This window comes from Protopterus annectens, chromosome 15.part0 (genome assembly GCF_019279795.1).
Source record: "Protopterus annectens isolate FY-2018-M chromosome 15.part0, PAN1.0, whole genome shotgun sequence".
Lineage (NCBI taxonomy): Eukaryota > Metazoa > Chordata > Ceratodontiformes > Protopteridae > Protopterus > Protopterus annectens.
In genome coordinates, this window is record NC_056749.1 from 95,822,400 (window position 1) to 95,832,095 (window position 9,696).

At 40.2% G+C, this 9,696-nt stretch overlaps 1 protein-coding gene across 1 annotated transcript in view; it reads right to left on the bottom strand.

Annotated features, from left to right (window-relative positions):
- Positions 1-8,194, bottom strand: part of LOC122789795 (adhesion G protein-coupled receptor E3-like) — a 1,074,489-nt gene extending 1,066,295 nt beyond the window's left edge. Inside the window, exon 1 of the mRNA XM_044057237.1 lies at positions 8,084-8,194. Coding sequence (XP_043913172.1) covers positions 8,084-8,123 — 40 coding nt within the window. The 5' untranslated portion in view covers positions 8,124-8,194. The remainder of the gene's footprint in view (positions 1-8,083) is intronic.
- Between the last annotated feature and the right edge of the window lie 1,502 nt (positions 8,195-9,696).

Sequence of the window (9,696 nt, forward strand, 5' to 3'; positions counted from 1 at the left end):
AGGACATGGCTCTGGCACCAATCATTTGTCTGTGTCAGACCCTTCTGAAGGATATCTATATCATTGGAGGCTTCAATGATTGTCCCCAGATTGCAGCCATCAACAAACGTGGTCAGCCTAAGGTCCTCTATATTGCCTTGACTTTAGAGAAGTATATTCTGAAAAGCAGAGTCCCAGCACTGAGCCCTGTGGCACACCACTAGTAAATGGCCTCTTGCTGGATCTGGATTCTCCCACTCTAACAACATATGTCCTGCTCATAAACCGTTTGGCTATCCAGTGTTTGGAGGTTTCCTATGTCGTTATTTATCAAGTCCATGTCCTATGGGTCTGTAATTTTCTGGGTCTGTTAATGGTCCCTTTTTATGCAGAGGGATAACTATCCATTTGGTGACTTGGGGATTTTTACCCAGTTTTATGAGTTTATCTATAATACCTGAGTGGAAAATTGTCCCAAATGCCTTAGCACCTTTACCCTCATCTATGGCACTAGTGACTTTCTCAAAGAAGTCCACCAGATTAAGTAGGCATGACCTGCCCTTGACAAAGCCAAAGTGGGTTGGATCCGGTGTTTGGAGGTTTCCTATGGCGTTATTTATTAAGTCCATGATTATTCTTTCAATGGCCTATGGGTCTGTAATTTTCTGGGTCTGTTGATGGTCCCTTTTTATGCAGAGGGATGACTGTGCTGTCCTCCACTGAAACCAAGCCAATCTGGAGGTTGTAGTTAAATAGAGATTCTAGTGGGCCAGATAGATCCTATTTCAAACTATTTAAGAGGCATCCTGGGATATTGTTGGGACCCATTGAAGCTGTGTTTTTAGTTTTAGAGAGTGCAGTGGTGGCCTGTTCTTTTGTGATAACTGGTAAAGGAATGATGGAGGGTATTTCTTGGTGGGTAGCCAGAAGTGATGGGAACATGAAATTTATTGGTCAGCAGATTTGCCTGGGTATAGGTGATGCCATCTGCAACTAATTTTGCATATTGCAAGAAAGCCAAGCAGGCAAAGGTCACACATGGCATAAAACCAAACGATTTATTTAGCAAAAAACATGTAAGCGCTTTCGCATAGTACTGCTACGCTTCATCAGATATGTCTGATGAAGCGTAGGAGTACTACGTGAAAGCTTTTACATATTTTTACTAAAGAAATCATTTGGTTTTATGCTGTGCATGTTCTTTGCCTGCTTGGATTTCTTGCATTGTATTTTTGGAGCCTGGTCTAGACTTTATCTGGTGCAGTGCTTTTGTTTGGATTTCTTGCATTGTATTTTTGGAGCCTGGTCTGGACTTTATCTGGTACAGTGGTTTTGTTTTTGCTGTAATTCTGCATATTGTTTGGGTTGCCCTTAAGATTGTGGTCATAATTCAAAAAATGCCTTATGGTTATCCTTAGCTTGGGAGGCTATTTTTGCCTCAAAATTTGCTTTTGAAGACTTGACTAGTCCCCTGATTTGCTCGTTTAGACTAATGAGGGAGTTTTTGCTCTGTTGTGCACATTCTTTCTTACTTCTACACAGGATTTTCTTTGCTTTGTTGGACAACCTATTTATATTAGGGGGCCACCAGGGTGACTTGTTTTTGCGGTTTGCCTTAGGCTTATTTCAGTCTGGTACTGCCATTTCTATACAGTTGTTTATATAGTCATACAAGGCTTTTGTTTCAATTGTGATTTATACGTTTGAGAGAGCTTGGAAATTAGCTATGTCTTTGCTTAATAGGCGGTAGTTTGCCTTAGAAAAGTTCTTAAATGTTTTGGGGTTATGTAGGGATTCTAGATTTATATTTATTTCAAGAGAGACTGCTTTGTGATCTGATCTAACCACTGAGGATATTACACTTGGAGGGGTGCAACGATCTCCAATAATTGTATCTGGTCTAGGATATTTGTACCCCTAGTGGGAGTGCAGCTAGCTGTTCAAGGGCATTTGCACTGACCATGTCTAAAAATCTTTGAGCCTGCATGTTAGTGGTTATTTGTGCCAATTAATGGAGGGGCAGTTGAAATCAGCCATGCATATGATGAGTATGGCATTGGGCTGAATGGTAAGTGATTCTAGTAAATTCAGGTACGAGAACTGGATTCCCTGGTTCATGGTGGGGGACAGTAATTGCATGGATATGGTAAGGGATTTTTCCTATGGTTAGTTACAGATGGAGTAACTTAAGTCTATCATATTGTTTGACCAGTCTTCAGGTGTACTTATCCTTTATGTAGATGGATACACCTCCACCTTTTGTCCTTTCATGTGTAGTGGGTGGTCAGAATGTGTGAAAGGCATTATAGCCTTGCACTGGCAGGGTGCACTCTGTGGCTTTGAACCATATCTCAGTAACTGCACAGACGGCAGCATTCTCCAAGGTGAGGAGGGCTTCCAGGGATTGTAGTTTATTGTTGAGACTCCTAGCATTGAGCTATAATACCTTTACCTTATCCTGAGTAAATTTTGCTATGTTGGAAGGTTTGTTTGTTTGGTAATGCCAAAAAAGGCACTATAGGGGTGGATAATATTCTGGCCAATATCCAAAAGCTTAGTGGCAACAGGTGTAGACCATCCCTGGCAAAGTAATGTGGCCAGTCAATCACATTCTTCGAGGCTGAGAAATATTAGACCCCTTTGGAATGACACCAGTAGCTAAGCCAATTGTTAAAGTCAATTATTTTCTGTTGGTATTGTTGTATCATTCTTGGAGATTGTAGAATACTGCTCAATGCTAGACTCATACCTGCCTGTGACACATATTCTAAGAGCTCAATCATGTCTCCCTTCATATAGTCCAGGAGGTATATTTGCCCACATGAAGTATAACTGAGTCATACTGGTACCTGGGGTTTAGTGACCTGAGTGCTTCTGTGATCTGGTGAATTCTGGCCCCTGACAGACGACTAACTGTAACCTTCTCCTTATCCAGCCTGGTGAGAGGAACATCAGTGTGTCACACAATGGAGTCTTCTATGACCAAAATATTGGGTTGTGTGATGTTCACCTTATGGGCTTGGTAGTCGAGACACTATGAAATGTAGTTTTATGTGCTGTGGTTCAGGTTGTCTTGTTTGAGTGCATGCAGAGTTTCTGAAGACTGCATCTGGGAGGCCTTTGAGGTTTAGGTAAGTTACATGTGAGCACCTCTGCATATTTAGATCTACGGGTCTGGTTCTTAATAAGTGTGGTGAGTGGTTGTGTGTGTGTCAAAGGCAACCAGTTTGGCTTTTTTATGTCTGTATGTCAGTCTTTACTCCAGTGACACTGTGTAACTACATCTCTCACAAAACTGTATTCCTCTGTTTTAGAATTAAGTAGTTGTCTACAGCTAACCTATGTGTCAATGCTGCTCAGCTTACAACGGGAGGAGGGATGGGTGTTTACATAGTGTAATCTACAGCTAACCTATGTGTCAATGCTGCTCAGCTTACAACGGGAAGAGAGATTGGTGTTTACATAGTGTAATCTACAGCTAACCTATGTGGCAATTCTGCTCAGCTTACAACGGGAGGAGGGATGGGTGTTTACATAGTGTAATCTACAGCTAACCTATGTGTCAATGCTGCTCAGCTTACAATGGGATGAGAGATGGGTGTTTACATAGTGTAATCTATAGCTAACCTATGTGGCAATTCTGCTCAGCTTACAACGGGATGAGAGATGGGTGTTTACATAGTGTAATCTACAGCTAACCTATGTGTCAGTGCTGCTCAGCTTACAACGGGATGAGAGACGGGTGTTTACATAGTGTAATCTACAGCTTACCTATGTGCAATCCTGCTCAGCTTGCAAACTAGTTGCTTCTTGAGTGGTGCATGACATGAACATTTCAGAGGTATTTTTTACAGGGAAAGGTATAACTTCTAGTGATTGAGTATATACAGGGCACCACTAACTGCCGCTGTACGAAGCTCAGCATTGTGCAAACACAAGGCTTATATACAATCAGAAAAAAGCAAGTTTTAAACTAGGTAGGCCCACAGGCCAGTCAGGTAAGCACACTATAGATTTTCCACCAGCAATCCCATAAGTGAAATCAGCCCTCTCCTGCCACAAGAGTACAGACTCTGACCATCTTAATGTAAAATGACTGGTTTGGAGCTCAGCTAGTATGGAACCACAAATATAGATGCCTAAAAACAGTGAAAACAGCAGATGCAATTTATTTAGAGTACTATAACTGCAGAACAGCAACCCTTACAGCACTGGAAAAATGTAATTTATCACTTTATGTAAGTGCAGGAAAACCAATAAATAGCACAGAAATCTTTGAGAATGCAATGAAAACTAGCAATGCACATGCAAAAAATAATACTTAATTTCATTTTTTCTTGCCAAGGACAGCTTCAGAGTTAAGCAAAATCTCTCAAATTCTCTGATGTCGTTGCCAAACGATAAGCAGCTGAGAATAACCGAGCCAGAAAGTAGTGGTAGGAAGCACACTATGGGTCAGATGAAAAGAGGATATCCGAGTAGAAGCCAAAGTAGTCCCAAATGCAGAAAAGGTCAAGGAGAACAGGTTATAGTGGTCTGGTCATATGTGCAGGAAAACAAGATAATTGTGGAGAGACAAGAAGATGATGAGAAGATGGAGGCATCTAGCCAAGAGATGGATGGATTGCATGAGCGAAGACTGGCAATAGTCAGGCATGACTATCGAAGACGGTAGAAGAGTGACTCTAAAGCAAGAGAAGTGGGGACAGTTAATTCTACATGCCTACATATATAAAAATGTGAAAAATGGATAGATGCTGATTTTTATTTTTGGGGTTGATTGTTTTAGCTCTGAAAGTGCAAGGGTGTTTTCATGCAGAAATGAGCGTTTTATGTGTATTAGTGTTGTTCAGTGATGGAATTCTACCAAATGATCATTAATTTATGACCAGTTTGATTGAATTTATTTCTCTGTTTATTTATTTTGACTTTGTTAACTGGGGTAGAACACTAATCCCATTGTACCTGTTTCAGTCTCCGACCAGGGTAAACACAATACATGACATTATACACAAAGTGAAAGACAAAATGTAATATGTACTTGTATTATATACAAAGTGAATACCAAAGTTGGATTGAGGGTAGACAATAGATACATAATATAATATATACAGAGTGACTCACAAATTAAAATGTATACATGCATTATACACAGAGTGGATATGAAAGCTAGCATGCTGAAAGGATAGAAATGAAAAGCAGACTCAGAGGGACGTAGGGTAGGAAGAGGTGAAGTTTTAGATCAGAGAGAGACAGAAGTTGTATTTTCTTGAGTCTTGTTATGGGGTTTTAGTTCTGGTCTAAAAGTGGGTAAGAAGAAGGATCTTTAAAAAAATCAGGGGAAGATTCCCACAGTTTGAGGCCTAGGACTGAAAAATATGGTGGTTCAAAGTATGGATACAGTATATCTGAAAAATATGGTCTGCACAATGAAGTCTTGTTTGAGGGGTTTAGATTTACTTAATATCGCTGTACTTATTTTATTTTATATTATGTTGAGTTAAGAGGTCTTCTAACCCGAGCTTGAATTAAATCAATCCAGAGGCTGTTTTAGACTCACAGAGTGAGAACAGAGAACTAAGATGCAAATTTATTTATTTATTTATTTGTTTAAATTTGTTGACCGGGAGTAAGATGCAAATTAAAGGGAACATGAAGAAATAACACTGAGGAAGGTCTTCGTTTTAATTCTTGATATGGGTGCCAGAATAACTGCCAGGCTGCAAGGTGGTGGGTAATATTTATTTATTTGTATTCACTTATTTTACTGCCCAGGAATGTCCATCTGATAGAGACAGTCTTCAGGTGAGTATGGAAAGAAAAACTATGCAAGACTGCTGTCAAGATGCACAAATAATTACATTTATTGGTTTAGGAATACACAGATAATTATGTGTGACAGAAGTATGGATATACTGTGAACCTATGTAAGGCAATGCACCAGAACTCAGGTCATAAACAGCACAAGATAAAGAAGTAGCTGAGATAACAGTGGATCCCAAGCACCAGCAGGGACTATAGTCTAGAAGTGAGTTAGTATGGCACAGTTTAAAATATTGCCAAGGTGCTTCTCACAATTTTATTTGTAGAGAAGAATTACAGAGAAAGTTATAAAAGCAAAGAGAGTGCAATATAACAGGACAGCAGAGAAGGAGTTGAGCTGTACAAACACATGTAACATAAGTGAGGATAAGATAGCAAGCAAGGGATCGAAGGTGGTAATGTGTGGGGGCATAGGGTAGGTGGTAATGTGTGGGGGCATAGTGTAGATTCTGATGTGTGGAGGCATAGGGTAGGTGGTGATGTGTGGGGGGATAGGGTAGGTGGTGATATGTGGGGGCCTAGGGTAGGTGCTGATGTATGGGACCATAGGGTAGGTGCTGATGTGTTAGGGCATAGGGTAGGTACTGATGTGTGGGGGCATAGAGTAGGTGGTAATGTGTGGAGGTATAGGGTAGGTGCTGGTGTGTGGTGGCATAGGCTAGGTGGTGATGTGTGGAGGCATAGGGTACGTGATGATGTGTTAGGGCACAGGGCAGGTGGTGATGTGTGGGGTCATAGGGTAGGTGGCGATGTGTGGGGGCACAGATTAGGTGGTGATGTGTGGGGCATAGGGTATATGATGATGTGTTGGGGTACAAGGTAGGTGGTGATGTGTGTGGGGGCATAGGGTAGGTGGCGATGTATGGGGGCACAGGGTAGGTGGTGATGTGTGGGGGCACAGGGTAGGTGGTGATGTGTGGGGCACAAGGTAGGTGGTAATGTGTGGAGCCATAGGGTAGGTGCTGATGTGTGGGGGCACAGGGTAAGTGCTGATGTGTGGAGGTATGGGGTAGGTGAATACTAATAATCAAGGAAATACTGAAAAGCAAATATAATAGATGGAAGAACAATGCTTTTATAATGCATATTTCAGAAAGAAGTGAGTAGGACGTAGACTAAATGAAGATTGTATGTGTATTACCAGATGACTGAATTAAGAAGATATAAGTTGTTGACATATTTAATATGGAAAAGTATTATGAAGTTTTGATTATCTCATGAAGGATGTGTGTGTGTGTGTGTGTGTGTGTGTGTGTGTGTGTGTGTGTGTGTGTGTGTGTGTGTGTGTGTGTGTGTGTGTGTGTGTGTGTGTGTACATATGTATGCGTACATTATATACATTTTGTACGTAATGTATATTTGCTTGCACGTATATGTCTGGGCATGCATGTATCTTTAGCTGCTACTTTTACAGTTTAATTCTTGAATGGAATGAAAGCACTTAAATGAGATTGTTTTTAAACATTAAACCTGGTATGCTGCCCAAGTGACGTGGTACGGCGTTCTTTTTTTATTTTTTACTTTCCAAGAAATGAAATGTTATTTGTGCGAATCTGGAAAATATATCATTTGGATATGTGTGCATTATTACATATTACAGTATAATACATTATCATTTTAGTATATTACAGTTTGATATATAGACACTGAATACTCGATTTCTGTCATTGTAAAGAATACTTTTTGCTTAACATTCTACACCTTTCAAAACTGGGGAGAAAGACAAACAACAGTGGAGTGCTCTCATATATTTACAATATTGTTCGAGTAACAGGTTTTACATTTGCATGCAATTTGTGATCACTGTGAAGTCTGACTCTTTAATATTTTTATTTTTTTTTAGTGACTGCTGAAAGCTTCACAATTTGCCAGGAAAAAAGAATATAAAGTTAACACATGGAACGCATCATCCAAAAGTCTGATTTCCTTTGCTGCAGACTTTTCATTTCAAAGCTCCTGTACTTGCATTAGCCATTACACACACAACACATTGCTCCTTTCTTCTTCCTGCCAGTCTGTGTGCCTGACAATCTCTACACATATAGTCTAAACTTGAAATGTTTGAGAAAGAATGACAGTGCAGTGAGAATATCAACTCGACCATGACAACAGAAACACACAGAATTATTAAAGCTAATTAAATTGCTTTTTTAGATAAATACCAGTCTTGCTAACCTGTTAGAAATCATTTCTTGCTTACCCTAATTCTAATTACCCAAAAATAACGTAAATATGCTTGTAGTATATAAAACATATAAATGTAAATTATCCAGTGTCTTACCAGAGAATAAAGTGAGTAGCAAAAACCACAGGCTCTTCATGCTTCTGAAGCAGTGTGCTGTTAAATAACTGAAACGCTTCTTTCTTTCTACAACTGATATGAAAGAGTACAGAAATTTTGGTTCCCTTTTATAATTTCACGTCATTGCACTGAAAGAACCTCCTTTTTCACATACAAATTCTGAGCTTATTAAATACTGCTCTGATAAGGAGGCACATTCAGTTGTATTTTAGTCTACTAAGAGCAGCGTATAGAGATAACAAGATTCTTTATCGCTTTGCCACATTTTTTGCCTAACTGATGCTGTTTGGTTACTGTTCACGTGTAAATGAGCACAATGTGACTTTTCACATGGTAGAAAGAATTATAAGAAAGTTTGCTAGCATGCAAGTATGTCATTTATAACTCTTATCTTGAAAATGCTGAGTTATTCGCAGTGTCCAGAATTCAAAGACAAAGTTACAGAAGAGTAAATCACTACTCAGAAGGAGATGATTACAATAAAGTGAAAAGTGATATTCAGAATCACACATAAGGTTCTGTGATGAACATCGCAATTCCAAGGAAAGTAGGATGGAGCCTAGATGGTCAGCTAAGTACAGCACTTTTTCTGAGATCTATAAAATAATGGACAGGAATTAAACTAATATATATGCTTACATTTTATAAAATATAGGTACATACAAAAAAGGTGTTGTAGCCCTCCTAATTGCAGACATTAAGGCAGTTACATGCAAAAAAAAAGTCACATGCTTCATTACTATGGCGACAAGAACATGTGTAAGATGGTCCTGGAGGCCACTGTCAAACAGTACCTCTCAGAATCTTTTGCTGACAGTTCTTAGGATGAATAAACACACTTAAATGTGATTATGATACTGTAGATAGCTGCACTAAGATAGTGGCCTCAGGTCCAGTCCAGTCTGCAGATTTTGGCTATATAAAAGCTTTTATAAAGATAGCCGCAGTGGTGCAGCAGTTAGCGTTGTCGCCTCACAGCAAGAGGTTCTCCCGTTCGATTCTCAGCTGGAGTGCCTTCTGTGTGGAGTCTGTATGTCCTCCCCGCGGTCAAGTGACATTAAAGACATGCAGGTAGGTGCAAGCGTGAATGGGCGTGCCTTCTTTGAAGGTTGGACGTTGAGCTGGCAACTGGGCGCCATAAAAATCCACTGCCAATCATAAGCGGACCGGAGTTCCACTGTGGCGACCCCTAACCGGGAAAAGCCGAAAGTCTTTAGAAGCTTTTATAACTGTAAGAATCTTGAGCAAGAAAAGCTTCTAGGAATCATCTGTCTTTTATGAGGTGAATAAAAGTTGTAAACAACTAGATTTAAAAAAGTAATGTCTTTTGGCTTTTCTCAGTTAGGGGTCGCCACAGTGGAACTCTGGTCCGCTAATTATTGGTTGTGAATTTTTACAGTGCCGAGGTGCCAGCCCGACGCCCAACCTTCAAAGAAGGCACACCCATTCATGCACGCACCTACCTGCATGTCTTTAAACGTCACTTGACCATGGGAAGGACATGCAGACTCCACACAGAAGGTGCTCCAGCCAAGAATCGAATGGGAGAACCTCTTGCTGTGAGGTGACAACCCTATCCGCTGCACCACTGT